At 33.4% G+C, this 19,946-nt stretch overlaps 1 protein-coding gene across 3 annotated transcripts in view; it reads left to right on the plus strand.

The window, feature by feature from the left end:
* Positions 1-19,946, plus strand: part of MICU1 (mitochondrial calcium uptake 1) — a 193,504-nt gene that overhangs the window by 71,821 nt on the left and 101,737 nt on the right. For 2 of the 3 annotated variants that reach the window (XM_067710605.1, XM_067710607.1), the window contains exons 6-7: positions 18,633-18,695; positions 19,516-19,630. In XM_067710605.1, the coding sequence (XP_067566706.1) occupies positions 18,633-18,695; positions 19,516-19,630 (178 nt within the window). The remainder of the gene's footprint in view (positions 1-18,632; positions 18,696-19,515; positions 19,631-19,946) is intronic. The other variant, XM_067710606.1, reaches the window with a different exon arrangement.

Here is a 19,946-nt window from a genome sequence, read left to right on the forward strand (position 1 = left end):
ATTTTATAGTTAAATGATATTTGTAAAAATATTCAGACTATGTTTAAAAGTTTAAAAACTTCAAAGCTTGAAAGAGTTCAGATTTTCTATTAGAGGATATTTGAAAATTATTATAAATAGAGTGTTAGCACTAGTATATAGATGATAATACAAAATATGGTCTGGCTTTTGTTTTAGGGTAATATATCACAGATTTTTTAGGAATGCACTCTCTCCCTACATTGTCCATGCGTTCTCCTTGTGATTTGTTAATGCAGTTATTTCATGAATTTTGGATTATTTCTTTAATGAAAACTATATTTTTTCCTGAGTTTAATTCTTTATCATCCAATAATTGGTCTATAAAACAAAGCACCATTTCTAAGTGGAGCCTGTATTTTACATAATCGTCAAATATTTGTTCATTTAATCAGTTAATTGCTGTCCTGTATTGGTGTGGTTTATCTTAAGTGGTTTATACCCTTCATTATCCTGTATCTCTTACTTCTCCTTTTTTTCCTCAGCATACCAAATATAGAAATTATGGTTTGTATTTTCTGTTCCTATCGCCTATAATAGACAACTTTCTCCATCTCAAACCCTACCTTTTTTTTTTTAAGTTACAGTAGAAAACTGCATGGTCTGGGTAAAATTGTTTCTAAGCAAAGAATACCAGTATTCCAGAGCTTTGATGTAGTCCTCTTCTCTCTTCTAAAAACTTTAAAGTTCATACTCTTCTTTTAAGTAACAGTGAATCGCCCATTGAAACTAATTGTCTATCATTATCATTCCACCATGTATTTCTTTTTTTGGAAAATAGATTTTTTTATTCTTTCCTTTCTATGAAGTTGCCTTTTTCCCTAACCTCTCCCTGAACATTTCAGAAGTCCTGCCTCTGGAATGAATTTTTTCATTATTTGTAATTACAGTCCTCTTAGGATCTCTCCTAATTTGGGAGAAAGAATTAACATGTGTTTTACTCCCATCTCCTTTATGATACTTACAAGAATGTTTGTTTACATGGAACAGGAAAACAATTTAAATCAAATTAAGATGAAATGGCCACATTGAGGTGAAAGAAATAAAAGTATGGTCAAAGTCTAGAAAAGGAAATACCAATTACAGTGTTTATAATAGAAAAGATATGCAGAAAAAAAGATGGAGCTGTAGTTAAAAAGCAAAGCTTTAATATAACAAAATGCTTTTAATTGCTTACTAGGTAAAAGTTCTTTTAAAAATATTGGTAAATGAAGTTTAAAATTCCATTCCCTTTAAGGGAAAGTCGTGGTTCCCCAAGGGGAGTGTGGACACATTTTTTTTTCCTGTAATGTAATACTTTTAATGCTTTATTTGAGTTGTGATTATTTACTTCATATCACAGATAAAATATGAGTCTGGAATAAGGTCTAGTATTACTATTACTCCTTGACATGTATAGTAAGTTATGTGAGGGATTTCCTGTCTTCTAAGAGTAAATTGTATTGTAGATCAAACAAAGGTAAATTGGGGAGGTGTTGCTGAAATTCTTATAGGATAGAGTTTGGTGAATCTTCACATTTATTTGAATTGCTTTAATTTTGCTCAAATTTTTATAGCAGGATTGATGTTCTTATGAATTCTGCATTGTTAATTGGGCACATCTCTCTCACTCTTTCTTTTGGTTTCCAGAGACTTGAAACCAGTCAATTCTAAATTCTTGGTGAATTGATGTATTTATTCAGGTCTTTCTATTGATAAATGTGAATGTATAGGCAGAATTTTTTTATTTTTGCTCCATGTCTTTTTGATCCATGTTTCCATTTGCCCTAAAAAGTGTAACAGATTCTAAGAGGATAAAGTATTTCAGTTCTTCGAGTGCTGAAGTTCTCCACAAATATTTTCATAATTATATATTATTTTAGGGGTGATAATTGAGCCCTTTTAAAAAACCCCATTAACATATCCACTCATTGATTGTCAGTGGTTTATTTTTCCAGTTGAAAGTAAAATCTAAATGAAAAATGCTTGACTATTTGTCTCTTGAGGGAACTATTACTACTACTAATCATAATAATATGAAAAAGAAGCATAGTTGAAGTTTTTTGAGTGTTTATAATATGCCAAACAGTGTTCTAAGTGTTTATACATAATTACTCTAAGCCACACAGCCACTCTTTTAGATAGCTTACTATTTTCATTATTTTACAAATAAGATACTAAAGTATATAAAAGTTAAGTAACTTTTTTTTTTTTTTTTTGACCTAAGATCATACAGTTAGTAAGTGGTGGAGCCAAGATTCCAAATTGGTAGTCTGGCTCTAGAGTTCACCATCTTAAGGACTATGCTATATCATCTTTCATATAGCTAAGCTATTTGTCTGTATGATCTATTTGTAAATAGAAATTTCTCATCAAATATTTCTTTTATTTTACTAACTTAATGCTATTTGTGCGAGAAAGAACTTGCTATTTCACGTTGTTCTTGGTAAGAGTATTGAAGTTAATTTTTTCTGCTTTGATGAAGTACAGCTAGAAGCCAATATTAACCTGAGAAACCACAGTGTTTCATTTTAAAGGAAGAAAACAAGAGATATACAAATTATAATGCCTGAATTTAGAAATTAGAATTTCAACTTCACTGTTATTTGCACAATTGTTTTCTCATATGCCATGAACACCACTTGCATTTTGAAAATGCTGTCGTTTTTTCTTTTTTTTTTTTAAATCGAAGGCATCACTCTTAAGGTGAAAAGTGTCATCTGTATTTCGAGAACTGGATCCTGGCTCATTGTAGTCAAGATAGCAGAGAAAATAGTATTTCTGTTACAAACTAAACTATTTACTATTTCAAATACTGATCGGTTGTGTGTTAAATGTAGAATAATTTGAATAGAGCTACTCATTATAGTTTTTAGACAAGCAAAAGTTTAAAATGTAATTACATTAGCAAAATGAAATCAAGTACAGATTCAGCATTTCAGAAAATCCTTTGACACCTGTTGTAATTTCCTGTTTTATTTTTAGTCTCAGATTTTTTTGTCTTCCTTCTTTCCCATCCAAAGTTCTTTAAATTATTTTAAAACCATTTTCTCATTTTTCTCTCTTCTTACAAATTAACAATTTTAGTTCTCTTTAACACACTGCAGTCCTCAGAAAATCTGGTTTTGGTGTCTGAAATATTTTACAAGGGATTTCCAATTTGAGCATCTAAGTATTTGACAAGCTACATGTAAACAGTTAGTAGATGTAAGTATTCTGCAACGAATGTGAAAAATACAAAATTATGGATTGCTGTACTTGTTAGTGTGTAATAGCACAGGATGAGAGAATGTGGTTTTGGATATAGACAATCCTGTATTCAGATATGGACACTGCCACATACTTGATGGATAACCTTGGGCAAGAGACCACTTAACGTCTGAGTGTCAATTATCTTCTGTAACTATAAAATCAGGACAATAAGCAAAGTATCTGGCTCTACAAATTATAGCTATTTTGCATGACTTTCAGCCCTTTACTCAATTTATGAAAGGAGTTAGCTGCTATCATGTATGTTATCTTCTTTCTCGGTTTGTATGAAATGCTATAGAAAAGCATGTGCTCTTCATAATTGCTCTCTCCGTTGTTCTTTCCTTTCCAGTTAAATCAGCTATAAAAATCTCCTTGTGCTATCTCTGTAATGAGCAATTGGCCGGGATTAAATGGCTAGTCTATGAACTGAAGAGAGACCTCTGGTTTGATTTCTCATATCTGAGGTGTTCTGTGTTCACAGTGATTCATCTCATCACAGTACTGTAAAATCCTTTGGGTCTCTGTCACATCAGTCCTAGCCTTGGGCTTGTAAATTGTCGATAGCATATATTTTTCAATCAAGAACTTTTATCATGCTACTAAGGTTGGTTTGAGAAGTATGATAAGTTCAGGTCAAATTTTATTTCACAGCCAGTGAAGTTTATTTGTTGAAAAAAAGTCTTTAAAACCATTTGGTATATGAAGGTACTTTGGAGTGGTACCCAGCTGAATTAGCTAACTTAAACTGCTTCAACAGTGCCAGCCTTCATGATGGCTGGCTTTTTGTTACTAACATGAATAGTACTTTATTTAGTGCAACATAATTTTGCAAGAGACCTGTTTCTAAGTAGTCATTCTGAACTCTTCCTTAGAGTAGTTATTAATCCTCTAAACTCATCTGAGTTTGGTTGCCTGTGTGTTAAATATAGGTGGTAAAGCAATGAATTTGCCATGAAGTTAAAAAATAGTATATCATGAAATGATAGTGACATACCCTTAAAGGAAACCTTAATTAAAGAAATGGTTTCACTACCCATGGAAAAAAGTTAAGTGTTTGCTTTCCCTTTTCTTTAAGAAATAGGTAATTATTCATGTGTTTTCTTTTTATAGTAATGTGAAGTTTTTCTGTAATTGTATGTTTTATTTCAGCGAGGTTAAGAATTGAGTTATTTGGGTTTTTGTTTTGTTTTGTCTTACTGTACCTAGCAGATAATATATAAAATATTTTTATGTATTCCTCATTTCCTGTTTCGGGTGTTCAGTGATTTTATTCCAAATCACATTTGGTCCTTTATATGTTATAATAGTTTGTGATATAAATATATTTGATTTGGGAGTTTTTGTTCATATAATCAAACAATGTTATTTTTTTTTTCTTTTTCTCATCTTCTGATCAGGATTTCTGGCAGGTACTGACTCAGCAGCATGTGCCTTAAATTAATTAATGTTTCAAAACCCATAGTAACGCTTCAGGGACAAAGGTTCAGTGCATGTTCATGTCCTTTCCCTGCTCCCTTCAGAATGATTCAGTTCCTGTCACTTTAAATTAACAAATCTTTAATATGACAATTCAAACACTGCACAAGTCCTTGAGAATGTAGTACCTAGCATAACTTAAAAGGAAGTTTTAACATTATGTGTCACACCAAAGGTCAAGAAACTGTTTTAATCATTGTATAATGGATACTCAGTTACTTGGGTCATTTAAATAGTCTTAGTAGGGATGCCATGTTCCTAGTTGAACTGTAGCAGGGATGGTGAGACAACAGTAACTTCAAGTGAAAAATTAGTAGTTTTTTTTTTTCTTTTGAAATTTCTTAAATAATAAATACAGATAAGCAGTTGCTTAGTTGTACTTTGCTCAATAAAATGACTTAAGGGGAAACAGATGGAACATTTAGAAAGACTTCATTTTGCTTTTTTGAGCTAATCAACAACTTTAAATGGAAAAGCAGCAAATACATGGAGAAAATCATAAAAAAGAATATATAGATTGTAGGCTGACAAAGGAGAATTTCAAGGACACGCCTAAGAAGTACTTTTCAAATTGATCTTTGAAGGCTTAGACTTCTTAATTATAGTTTATAAACTATTAAAATGTATTCAAAATATATTCATTAAAAAACATTACTCTTGCATTTCTTAATAAAAATATAAACTAAGCTTAATTAGAACATCCTTTGGTTTAAAATAATTGTTTAATTAATGAAGGTCACAAGGTGCTGTTTATTTTTATACATTTTTCTTGTGCTTCCTTGTTCTTAAAATGGTATATATTTTTAGTAGTCTCCTTACCAAACCCCCAAACCAATCATCCTGTTATTGGTGCAGTAGATTATTTTACCACCTTTGCCTTTAATTGCATTCTGAAACAAACCAACAAATATTTAAATTACTGTATCAGAATAATTTATTGATAATCCCATTATCAATGTTTCTAATCCTGGAGATTTTGTTTTAGAATAGCTGTGGCACAACCATCATGCAGAGTGCTAAGGAGTGTAAATCAAATGAGGTGTTAACACCTGTGATTGAGGACAGCCACTTCCAGTTCTCTGTTTATGGCAGGACAGTTTGTAGGAGGCAGCTAAAAATTCTTCCTCTCCTTTGATAATTGTGTAGTTTAAGGCTTAGAGATTTAAAATGACTTGTCTCACTTAGGTGTCCTTACTAGACAATGAGGAGAAGAGAAGAGAGGTAGGAATTGGTAAGAACTTGAAAGTCTCCAGAACCTGCAGCATTGAGTAGTCAACCTCTGTAGTTGACAAAGAGCATCAGTCTTCTTTAAACTTTGACTATTGAAGGTAGTATCCTTTGTTGATCAAGGATTCAGAATCAAGTTTTATTATATTCTTAAGGATATCTTATTAATAAGCTTTTTATATTATATATAAAATAATTATATTTTATATTAAAAAATAATAAACTCTTTTTCTTAGAATAGGTAGTGGAGGAATTGTTTATACTGGGTTCTATAAATATCACTCATTTTGGTGACACTAGTATAAATTGTTTAAGCTTCCAAAGGTCAATGAGCAGTTACTTTATACAAGAGGACTTTCTTGCTTGCTTCCTTACAGGAATTTGTCCTTTGCATGCTAAGTTCCTATTGCCTGTGGAGAGGCTGGAATCATTTTGTTTTTCTGGTAGCATAGTATGAGTGCTGTTCTTCAGATGCAGCTTATGAATGGTGTCAGTACTTATTATATTGCTGTGAGGAGTATCCATAATGTCTCTTTCCAGTCTCTGAGTTCCACCACTACTAAAGTCTGTTGATTTAAACCATGTGCTTGATTTTTCATCTTGAACAGAGAAACAATAATATAATCGTTAAGTGCTCCCAAGGAGGGTATAGTTTACTTGGTTGTCCCAAATATTAAGACTTCTATTAAGATGTCTTTAAATACATTTTTATTTTAGATTCTGTTGTGTTTGAATTTGGGATCATCTGTGAACCCATTTGATTTATCATTGTTGATTTGAAAGCATAAACATGACTAACCATTACATTTCCAACACCTTTATGTTTAGCTTTTCCATCATGAAACAAGATTTGAAATTCACTTTGATATGAGAGGACTTCGTTCCAAACTAACTTCCGTTTTAAAATTATTTTAGCACAAACACTCTAGCATGTTTCAAAGTTACACAAATAGATTTCTATGAAAACCACTCAAAACATTTTATTTCTTCTGTTCTGGTAAAAATGGGTTCTCAACTGATATGTATTGATGACCTTTGGTTGCAGAGAAAGTGTGAGGATAGTTCTTGGTTTGCATATTTGGCTTTGCCATGGTGCATTTTTTAGAAGTTTTATATATAAATAAAAAGCTTCTCCAATTATAGATCAATGTAACATCTATTAATTAAGAAGATTATAGAGAATCATTACATTCTTTTAATGATACTCATTTTGAAAATGATTAAAATATACATTTGAACAAATCAGGGCATAAAAATATGATGTGCACCTACATCATTAACTAGATTTTCAACTTCAAGATAAATGAGCTAATACAAGTTAAGCCTCAAGATTAATATTTTACAATAATAAACTATGTTTTGCTCAAAAAATATTCAATCTGCATTAAATTTTAGAAATTGCAAACAGTATAGACACCTGATGTATTTCTGTGCATTTGATACAGTGCAACATATAATAGTTCATGCATGGGTTCTGGAGTCAGACCATGACCTGTCCTGCCACTTTATAGCACTGTCACCTTGGGCTTCTTATTTAACTTCTCTAACCCTCAGTTTTCTCATCTGTTAAGTGCAGACAGTAGTATCACCTATCTCATAGAATTGCAGTGAGAACTTAAAGAGGTAATGCAAGTGTTTAGCACAGTTCCTGGCATAGAACGTGCAAACTATAATTTTAAAATTCTTGATATGTCTTTAATAGTTGGTGGTATTCAAGGAATACCTAAAAATGTTTGATTTCAAAATGATTGAAAAGTTCTTCTTCTAAAGGATTTCCTGGGAGATGATAGTTACTAGAACAGTGTAAATCAAGGGTGTGAACAGTGATCCTCAGAATGAAACTCTTTTATTTTTGTTCTTATGGTGCATTTTTTCTTGTAATAACTTTTTCCAAATGGGAGAAGGTGAAATACTATATTGACTTATTTTTCAAAATTTGTATGTGAGGTTGTTTTCCCATGAAGTGATAGGGAAGCCTTTTCTAACCCATGTGACTGAAACCAAGACTGCTGCTGAGCTCAGGACAGTTCTTCTCAGCACTGATTGACTTGAGTGGCCAATATTCAAAATTAAATTCTTAGATTTGGGTAGCAGATAATCAATAATGACAAAATATAGATTCTCCCACCCAGAGCTGCCTTGAAGCAAGTTTGCAGGCATAATGTGGTAGAAACTAATAGAGTTGATGATTTTTCCCATCTAGGGTTTTGAGAACACCTCATCAGATACTGAGGACTGAAATAAATCATTTCAATAAAGTTATATCATTTCTTTGAAGTTAATCCTATTCCAGTAGACTTTTGAATTTTTATCATTGCTTTAATCAAATCTTCTGCCACTGTTTTTTTTAAGCATCTTCATTTGTATCCATATTCTCTTTAGCCATCTAGTTAATGAAATAGGAAAACATTTGCATTCTAGGTGTTTGGAGTTTTTCTCAGAGCTAAAGTGGTTAGAATGGGGACTGAAAAGAGAATGGCTTTCTGGCAGAGTGAAGTTTCCAGAATCTTAAGCATTCACCTTCCACAGTTTGTTGCACAGTAATTTGTGTTTGTTGCCTCAAATGCAATAATACCTTTAAAAAGTTTGGAAACTCTGAGTCAGAAGTAGAAATCATAAAGTACTGTAAATTAGAAACATCTCAGTTTAATTTTTATCTGACATATCCCCAAATTCTATCTTCTGCAAGTTCAGTATGGGATGGGGGAAGAAAAATAACTCATATTTTAACTGTGCAACATTTTCTGTTTGATTGAGAATAGTGTGATTGTTTAAGATTGATGTCTTACAAAAGGCTTTGGCATCTATCTGTACACCAACTAAATAATGAAGAGTGAGCATTAATTGCATGGGGAAATTGCTGAATTTTCTCTTTCTAACACCTGTTCTCCCTGCCCTCACCCCAACCTTAGGTAGAAATACTATTTGTAATTTGGAAATTATATGCTGAAATTGCATCTTTTGGGAGAAGCATATTATTATCAATAATTCGTTTTTGAAATACAACACAAGTACTTCTTGAGGGATTTAGATAGGCTTCGAAATGTATTTCAGCAATATAGAGAAATGTTAATATTAAAACAGTCCAATTATTTCAGTTTCATAAAGGATGACATCTTAATTTAAATAGTAAAGCTGCGTTCTTTATCAGATTTTCTATATACCAGAGATGTTTGGAGGTTCTAGATGATGTGTTAGCATCCATTTTGCTGGCATAGTGCATCAACTTCTACTCGATAGAAAAAAGTTTACTTCAAACTATAGAACTTGAAAAGTGGATCTTAACTAGAATAAATAATGAGGTTAAACTCCTAGATATGATTTTTCTCTTTGGCTTTATCCAGTCGAGTCCTAGAAGACAAAATTATTGGCCCTATTTTGTTCAATCCTATTATAACAAGATTCACTGTTTGAGCACTGTGAGTATTAACAACTTGGAATCATGTCTGGAATTCCCAGTCCCAGGGCTCCTGATGGTACCTGCAACTTTAGCCAGATGTTTTATAAGTTTTTGTGGTTGGTCAGAAACCAGAGTGTGAATGCTTCAGCACAAAGCCATCCTGGTAAAACAATTGAGGTTTTAGACTACCTGAGAAGTGTAGTAGTTACTTTGCTGATCTGCTGTAAGTTTACTCTTAAGTCTTTCTGCTTATCTAAAAAATTAAAAGATTCAGGATATGTTGCAGTTGAGATCAATACCAGGATTCTTATGAGGTTATTAATTTATTTGCCTGTACTTAAGGTCAGTAATTTGAATGTTTTAGTGATGTTGAGTCTGTAGCCATGTTTTAAGTTTTAAAACATATAAGATCTAAGACTAGGTCATGTAAATGAATAGTAAAACAGTTAAATTTCATTTTAAGTCAGTGAGCACACTGCTTTGAAATATTTTACATAGTCTTGTTCTCCAAAACAGGAGGAACATTTGTCAGTAAATTGAATAGAAATTCTATTGTGAGCAGTTTACCTGCATTCCACTTTCACAGCCTTAACTTCAGAGTTTCAAGTGATTAGAGTAATGTCTGATATGTAGCTTCTAAGATGCATAAAATAGTATAATGCTCTGTAAGGTATCTGCAATTATAGCTTCTTTTTAAAATACCCAGTTCTGTTTAATTTTCAGCATATACACTGAAGTAGTTGCTAGAATTTTACCTCAGGAGCTTTAATGTAAGTTTCATAAATTTTTTTACTGAATGATATGTTAATATATTACTTAATCTCACATTATATGGTCTTACAATAGAATTGAAATATATTCTATTTCTTTTGACTTTTATATAGAATTCTTCCTTTTAGTTTGTCTTATGTTTATTTATATTGAATTTATTATTTATATTGAATTAAATACAAATCCTTGTGATAGATTTCACTAGTAAAAATGCATATTAATATAAATGTTCATTAGGAACAAAAAATATAAATAACCACCTCTGAGACAGTGAGAGAAAATGAACATTACTACCAATCTGCTAAGGAGGATTATGTTTTCCTTGCACTGTGACTCCATATCACCCCTGAAGTATATAAATGGTATTTGCTTTGGACAAAAGTGACTTAAAATTTAGTCAAAGATTAAACTTTATCCAAAAGATTAAGTGAAGGAACGATTTACTTGACATTCTCAATTTGCAAAATTAAACACTGATAAGACTTTAGGAATAAGAAAAAATAACCAAAAACCTTCCTTCCACTCTCCTTTGAATCTTGATTTTCCATTTTCACCGTACTTCGGTGCTTTTAAAAATTTATTCATTATTAAACTCCAATATATCTATTTTCACAGATTCTCCTTGTGCCTTGGCTGTTTGACTTGAGGATATCATTTATGGTAGAATCAGGCCTTTGATTTAAGAATATCAGCTAACAAACTGTCATGCAACACAAAATAGTCTAAAAATTGGTTTCTGGTAATTCCCACTTCTTTCCAAATCTTGACATATTTATTCAATTCTCCTCCTAACTTTAAATAATTTGAGGGATCAAATATGATGGTTTTATGACAGTTTAGGTGTTTGTGATTAATATATGTCATGAATTTTATAACAGTTATCTTTGGAGTTTTAGATACTTGAAAACACACTTATAAATTCTTAGAGTTAATATTGATAGATAGTTGTGTAATCCTAAACGTACCTGAACTACTCTTTGACAAGTGGATGCCTCAGAAAACATAATGTAACTTCTCTCCCTGTCTCCTTCTACCCCCACCCCAACTCCTGAAGCATGGAAGAACAATGTAGACCTTTACTAAAGAATTAGAAGACTGTTATTGCACAGGGCACATCACAAAGCATGGCTAATTTAAAAGTTCTCTTTAAACCTCTTTCTTTCTGGTTTTTATTTTATTTATTTATTTAAAAAATTAATTTATTAATTTATTTATTTTTGGCTGCGTTGGGTCTTCACCAAGTGCGAAGACCCAACTGAACTTCGCCGCTGCGCACAGGCCCTTTCTAGTTGTGGCGAGTGGGACCTTCTTATTGTAGTGGCTTCTCTTGTTGTGGAGCAATGGGCCCCAGGCACGGGGGCTTCAGTAGCTGTGGCGCACAGGCCTAGCTGCTCCATGGCATGTGGGATCCTCCTGGACCAGGGATCAAACCTGTGTCCCCTGCATTGGCAGGCAGACTCTCAACCACTGCACCACCAGGGAAGTCCCTTTCTTGCTTTTAAAGAGCTACTGCAAAACATGTATTCTCTGTCCTTTCTCTCAAACACATGTGTGCACATATGTGCTCATATGCTTTCTTTTCTCTGTTTTCCCAACTTCGATACTTTCTATTACTCTCTGGTCACGTCTCCTTCCTCTTTTTGGCTCACCTTTCCAGGGTCCCTTTTCCTTCTATATTTTTTCTCCCAGATGTCTTCTTCAACTTTTTCTTATGTACAGCAATTTGACCTTCTTTTGGCCTCTCCTGGTCCCTGTAATTGTATTCAGTACAGCAGAGGTCTCATAGATAGCCCTGCAAACAGAAATATCGCTTTTGCTGTATTCTATTAGTTATACAGACCAACCCTGATTCAGTGTGGGAAGAGACTAGGTCTACACAAGGACATGAATACACAAGGAGGCAAGAAACATTGGGGTTATTTTGGAGTCTGGCTAACACATTGAAAAGAGTCTCACATCCAGAACATATAATGATCAATAATAAAAAGACAAACAACCCAATTAAAAATGGGCAAAAGACTTGAACAGATACTTCCCAGAGAAGGATATATTAATTGTCAATAAACTATTAAAAATGGGCAAAAGACTTGAACAGATACTTCCCAGAGAAAGATATATTAATTGTCAATAAACTAAGTGCTTAAAACACTTGGTCATCAGGGAAATGCTCAAAAAAACCACAATAAGATACCACTAAAATGGCTAAATTAAAGAAACTGGCCACATAAATGTTGACAATGATGTGGAGCAACTAGAACTCTAATACACTGATGGTGCAAGTAAAAGAAGTACAACTTTGAGGAAACTCAAAATAGCCAAAAACTGGAAAGTGCCTGTTTAATCATTAAAGGAATGAATAAATTGTGATATTACTTGTGTGCATTATTATATGCACAATTATATGCAAAATAATTTGCATAAATTATTTATTTTTAATATTTTTAATTTTATTGGTATTATACTGCTCTGCAATAAAAATGAATGAGTTACTGATAAATAGAGTGTGGATGAATCTCCCCAACATGATGCTGAACCATAGAAGCTGGATATCAAAGAGTATATACTGGTGATACCATTTATAGGAAGTTCTAGAAAAAGCAAAACTAATCTGTGGTGCAAAAATATGGTGGGAATTAACTGTGGAGGGGCATAAAGGAAACATCAGGGATGGCAGAAATGTTCTATAACCCAAATATATATCTGGGTTACTCAGATATGTATTTATAAAACTCATTGAATCGTATATTGGATTTGTGCATTTCACCATAAGTAGATTTTACTTAAAACTGTAACAGATATTGAACTCTAGATGATACATTCGTTTTTTGCAGGGATAATTAGCAATTGTGAAACTATCTTCCTTGTATTCTAAGCTTGAGCAAATGAGTAAATATATTGCGGATAATGGGAACCAGATTTCTCTCTGTTGCAGAAGGGAGTAACACGTGTGTAAAGGACAAGACTAAATTGTGCTCTGTGGTATTAGAATGGAATTAGAGATATCATTATGAATTCATAGTTTATAATAGATATAATAGATATGAACGTAATCATGAGGAAACAGCAGCCTAATTCGAATTGAGGGATATTTTACAACATAATTCACCTGTACTTTTCAAATTGTTCCAGGTCAAAAAGTATAAAGAGACCAAAATTGGCAGAGTAGGTAACGCCAAAGCTACACACGTCCACTAAGACAATAATTAAGGTAGTGAAAACTGTCAATCAGCTTTTTCAGATCTGTGGAATCTAACTAATCAGACTTTAAGCAACTAGGGGAATACTTAAAGAAGAAAGAAGCTGCTGAAATTTGGTAAGAGAATGTTGTGGTGTTTTAACTTCTCTGATGACCACCCCCCACCCCCCAACACAGTGGCAGCCATAAAGATTGTGCGTTCTTGGTATAGCTCCCTGGTGCCAGAGGGGGCAGGGCAGACCTTGTTTTCAGAGAATGTGAATGTGGGCCTTGATCTGTCTGGCCAATGAGGAATCAGCTTGGGGGTTTGTGTTTGTTTTGCCTACCTTGGAGCTTTCTTAAGGCTGGGGTGACCTCCCAGGTGGCATTTGTTAAAAGCATAAAGGTAAATATACTAGCCACAGCAGCTGAAGACAAGCAGCAGACAAACCAAAACAGCTGGGAAAGAAGAGGCTGCAGCAGGAGATAGGTGAGAGAACAAGGACTTTGAAATGCTCTACCATATACTGGTGAATCTGGAAGGCCATGTGCACACTCAGGGCCAAATGAATACTTAGAGGAAACCCCAACAGACCCTAACCTTTCACTTCTGGCTGATGTTTAGCTTCCAAGCAAGCAAGAAATGAAGGCAAGGGCAGAATTATAAATAGTGACTAAGCATTGAAAGAATGCCAACACAGAGCCAGTCTGCAAGGATCTTGAGAGGTTTTTTTTTTCCCCACCCTTTGGATCCAGGAACTTAAGGAAATCTCTGTCAAATCACTAGCTGACTACTAAGGTATGAAACAGAGACTTGAGTGACCATGCTGGACAAAGTATTTACAAAAGAATTTACAAAAATTATTAAAGAAATGACTACAACCCATGCAAGCAGCAACAACAAACCCTGAGGAGGTGAGAGAATCCTGTTTCCAGAATTACCACACTGTAATATACAAAGTGTCCGGTTTTCAAAAACATTATGCTTGTAAAGAAACAAAGTATGGCCCAGGGAAGAAAAAGGAATAGGAACTACCCTTGAGAAAGCTCAGATATTGCAACTTATTACAGACAGACTTAAAATCAACTGTCCTAAATATACTCAAAGAGCTAAAAGAAACTACAGGCAATGAACTTAAAGGAAACAAGGAGAATGATGTATGAACTAATAGGAAAAAATAGACAGAAATTATAAAAAGGTATCAAATAGAAATTCTGGAACTGAAAATTTCCTATAGCTGAAAGGAAAATTTTAGTGAAGGGGTTCAACAGCAGATTTGAATACACAGGAAAAATGATTAGTGAACTTAAAGATAGGTCAATTAATATTTTCCAGTCTGAGAAACAAAAAAAGAAAATGAACAGAGCTTATGAGACCTCTGTGACACTACCAAGTGTGCCACATATGTACAATAGGAATCTCAGAAGGCAAGGAGAGAGAAAAGGGGACAGAAAGAATATTTGAAGAGATAATGGCTCAAAACTTTCCAACTTTAATGAAATATATGAATCTACCCATCCAGGAAGCTAAATAACTCCAATAGGATAAACTCAAAGAGACCCACACTGAGATACATTATAATCAAACTGTCAAAAGCTAAAGACTGTGAATCTTGAAAACAGGAAGAGAGAAGCAACTTTCCACACACAAACTATACACAATAGGATTAACAACGAGTTTCTCATCAGATACCATGAAGGCCAGAAGGCAGTGGGATGACATATTTAAAGTGCTGAAAGAAAAATAAAATTGTCAACCAAGAATTCTATACCTGCAAAATTATCCTTCAGAAGTGAAGGAGATAGATATTAAGCCATTCCCAGATAAACAAAAGTGGAGGAGTTTGTTGCTAGTAGATCTGCCCTACAAAAAATGCTAAAAGTAATACTTAAGGCTGAAAAGAAAGGACACTAGATAGTAACTTGAAGCTATATTGAGAAATAACACCAGTACCAGTAACAACATAGGTAAATATAAAAGCCAGCATTATTTTATTTGTGGTTTATAACTCCTATCTATCCCTCTGTAATTTGAAAGACAAATGCATGAAACAGTAATTATCAATCTGTGTTAATGGGCACACTGTATAAAATGTAATGTGCAAAAATAACATAAAGGGAAATGGAACTCTACAAGAACAGAGTTTTTTAATACTATTGAAACTAAGTTGGTATTTATTCAAACTAGGTTGCTGTAAATTTAAGATGTTAATTGTAATCTGCAGAGTGGCCACTAAGAAAATAACTAGGTATGGTTCCATTTATACGAAATATCCAAAAATATGAATCCATAAAGATGGAAAGCAAATTAGTGATTTCCAGGGGCTAGAGGGAGGGGGCAGTGGGATGTGACTGCTTAATGGATAAGGGGTTTCCTTCCAAATGGGGTTATGAAAATGTTCTGGAACTATGTAGTGGTGATGGTTACATAACATTGTGATTGTACTTAATACCACCAAATTTTACGCTTTAAAATGGTTCCGTGGTAAATTTTACCACAGTTTTTAAAAATTATAAAAATGTAAGCGGCGTGGTACTGGCATAAGAATAGACACAAGGATCAATGGAATGAAATTGAGAGTCCAGAAATAAACCCACGTATATATGGTCAATTTATTTTGATCAAGTGTGCCAAGACCATTCAGTGGTGAAAGAATAATCTTTTCAACAAATGGTAGGGGGTCAACTGGATATCACATGCAAAATAGTGAAGTTGGATCCCTACCTCACATTAATACAGAAATTAACCCAAAGTAGATCAATGACCTAAATATAAAAGCTGAAACTACAAAACTTTTAGAGAAACAGGGGTGAATCTTCATGATCTTGGATTTGGTGATAGAGTCTTAGATACGGCATCAAAAGCACAAGTAATAAGAGAAAAAAATAGACAAATAGAACTTCATCAATATTTAAAATTTCTGTACACCAAAGGGCATTATCAGGAGAGTGAAAAGGCAATGAACAGAATTAGAGAACATATTTGCAAACCCTATATCTGATATGTTTAGTGTATAGAATATATTGATATAATGAAACTTACAAAACTCAACAACAGAAAGACAAATAACCCAACTCAAAAATGGGCAAATGATTTGAGTAGAGATTTCTCCAAAGAAGATAATATAGATGGCCAACAGACACATGAAAAGATGTTCAACATCATTAGGCACTAGGGAAATGTAAGTCAAACCTTAATAACATACCATTTCACACTCACTAGGATGGATATAATTTAAAAAAAAAAAGAAAGAGAAAATTGAGGATGTGGAGAAATTGGAACCCTTTTACATTGCTGGTATTAATGCAAAATAGTGTAGCCGCTGTGGAAAACAGTTTGGCTGTTCCTCAGAAACTTAAACATAGGGGTATGATACGACTCAGCAGTTCCACTCCCAGGTGTATACCCAAAACAACTGAAAGCGGATAGTGAAACAAATACTTGTACATGAATGTACATGGTAGCACTATTCACAATAGCCAAAAGGTGGAAGCAATCCAAATATCCTTCAGTGGATGAATGGATAAACAATTTGTGGTATATATACAATAGAATATTATTTGGCGATAAAAAGGAATGAAGCACTGATTGATGCTACAACATGGATGAACCTACAAAATATGATACGTGAAGCCAAACCCAAAAGGCCCACACATTTTATGGTTAAATGGTTAAAATGGTGAATTTTATGTCATGTGAATTTTACCACAATCAAAAATAATAATAAGCCTCCAAAGGAAAAAGTAAAGATGGGCATAAACCTCCAAAGGAAAAAATAAAGATGGGCAAAGAAAGCTGTTTTAGATTAATGGAGATTAAAAAGACATGACAACTAAATGCCATTTATGATTGTGGACTACATCCTGGACTGGGGGGAAGATAAAGGAAAGGAAATTATTGGGACAATTCACTACATTTGATAATAGACTGTGGATTAGATAATAGTATGTATCAGTATTAAGTATCCTGGTTTTATGAAATATGTACTGTAATATGTAAGAGAATGTCTTTGTTCATAGGAAATATATACTGAAGTATTTAAGTGTAAAGGGGCATATGTCTCCAACTTTCAATATGGTGTAAAAGAAAATATGTATCTACATAAAATGAAAAGCAAATAGAGTGATAACATAAACTGTTGGTGATTCTGAGTAAAAAGCATATGAGAGTTCCTTATACGGATCTTTCCACTTTTATGAGTTTGAAAGTATATCAAAATAAAAAGTTGTGGACAAACTTGGATTTTTCTTTTTATCTTCTGAGCAGCAGCATAGTCCAGATGGTTCTTAGAAAAATAATGTTAGATATGCTTTTTTGGCTTATCTGCCTCATTTCAGTTTGTCCTTAGACTTTTGTCTGTTTCTCGACTTCTGGATCGCAATATATTATTTATTTTATTTGCTTATAGCAGTCTCTCAGTAAGATTATTACATAATTAACATGGGTTACTCAGCTTCTATACAAATTTATTCTGGCTGGTAATGGTATGCCTTTGACAGCCTGTTCTCATTTTGTGTATTTTTTCTTATTCACATGCTTTACTTTTGCAGTATCTTGGATAATGTTAAAAATCTACATTTTTTTCTTTTGAGAAATTAAAATATTAACTTCCCAGTGAACAGCTTTGCTGCTCTTTTCATCCAATAGCCTTCTTTTGTCTGAAATTTGTGTTTAATCTATTGGTAGATGATCAAGTGTGATATGAGATCTAACCTTAATTGAACATACTGGACTGGGGGCTCAGTTTTGGTTTTGGCTCAAAGACGTAATCTCTAAATTCTGTCAGGCCGGACCAGGCTTTCTGCCCATCACAAATGAGTCAGAAGCACTTTCCTAAGTAGAAACTGCCATCAAAACCTCTTACCACTTTGCAGGCGTTCAACTATGGATTTTTGCCTGTCCATGGTTACTGTTTCCTATTACAAGCAGATATCCAGTAGAGGCTGTTTTGAGTGGGTTTACTAAGAAGATCATGATGATTCATTTGGTACTTGTGTCTTCAATTGGTTAACCAGTTTTCTTTCCTTTGTGGTGTATGATGGGACCTTCACTAGACAGAGGTAACCTATTGGATAGTTGTGTACCTGGATGGTGGTGTGGTGGTGCTTGCTGGTTTAATTTTCATGATACTCCTCCCAAGGTTATGCTTGCAGTGCTGCTTCTTATTTTGTGCTTGCATGATATTATTACTTTGATTGTGCTTTGTTGGTTTGGGTTTTTAAAACCTCCTATTTCTTTTTTTGGTACCCAGAATAATTCCTGAAATTTCTTTGGTTGGTCCAGAACTTATGGAAATGTGTTTCAAGTCTAACTCTTTGGTGGATCCTTTTCAGTTTTTGAAAGTATCTTCAATGTCACCACTAAGTTTATGGTTTGGTAGCAAATCAGAAAACAGGGTAAGTTTCCTTAAACACCCAGGAAGAGACTGCTTCCCAGATAGACCATTACTGAACCTGAGAATTAACTCTCTTTGTGAGCTTTATAGATTAAAGAAAATAAATACATACTTAGAGTAAAAGCTAAGTTTTGGGAGAGTTTCTTCAAATAGCTGAAATTTAGGAGCCTCCATCAAGGTCACAGTAAATATAATTAAATTAACTCATGCCTAAAGTTTGGTGTGTGTCTGACTTGACATTATATTTCAGAGATGTTGTTTACTTTGTAAACTGTTCTACATTCCCAAACTAAGGTTCTTGGGGTTCATAAGGTAAAAGTTAAAATTAGCATTTCAGAAATTAGTTTTCTGAGCATTTGTGTGGGTGTTTACAATAGTTGCTTACCTCTTCATTTCTCATTACTAGTTGTATAGTTTCTCTTGGGCATTTAGAACTGATTTTATTTTAGTTTTTCTTCTTTTTTTTCTCTACCTTATATACCTCTATAGAAAAAGGTAGATTGTTTTTCAAACTAAGAGATAAAACCAGCCCTGAAGTGGGCCTGTTATATGTTAAATGGAAGTTCATAAAATTGAAAATTTTATTCCATTGTTCACATTAAACCAGTGTTGAAACAAACAAACAAAATCATCTTTTTTCTTATAATTTTAATCATCTTAAAAACTGTAAAGGATCCATTAATTTGGAATGGCCATCAGAGAAGTGCTTATGATAAATAGCATAAAACTGTCAGATAAATGGTGGTTCATCTCTAACTATTTATATTCTCATTCTGTTATATCTTCTTTTTATCTTTTGGTGGAACCCATACATTCAATAGAAAATTGCCCAGGAACGAGAAAAATTTGCTGACGAAGGCAGTATATTTTACACCCTTGGAGAATGTGGACTCATATCCTTTTCAGACTACATTTTCCTTACGACTGTTCTTTCTAGTAAGTATAAACTTTTCTTATTATTCATTTATAGGGAATATATAGGACTGTAAAAAGAGTTAAGTCGATTGGAGGGGGAAACAAGGCATGTTTGCAAAGTTAATGAATGATAAGTTACATCAAATTTCATTTCGAGTTCTCTGTAACTTGTATATAGAACCACCTGAGAAAGAGGAAGGAAAATAAAGTTAAAAGGTAAAGTTAAAAGAAAAAAAAAGAACAAAACTGTGAAGTCACATCTACTTTTAACTGTTTGAAGCTCAAGATAAATTATATATTGCCTACTCCTCTAGCGCTAATTAATGTTTATACTTCC

Source organism: Pseudorca crassidens, chromosome 16, assembly GCF_039906515.1.
Source record: "Pseudorca crassidens isolate mPseCra1 chromosome 16, mPseCra1.hap1, whole genome shotgun sequence".
Taxonomy (NCBI): Eukaryota; Metazoa; Chordata; class Mammalia; order Artiodactyla; family Delphinidae; genus Pseudorca; species Pseudorca crassidens.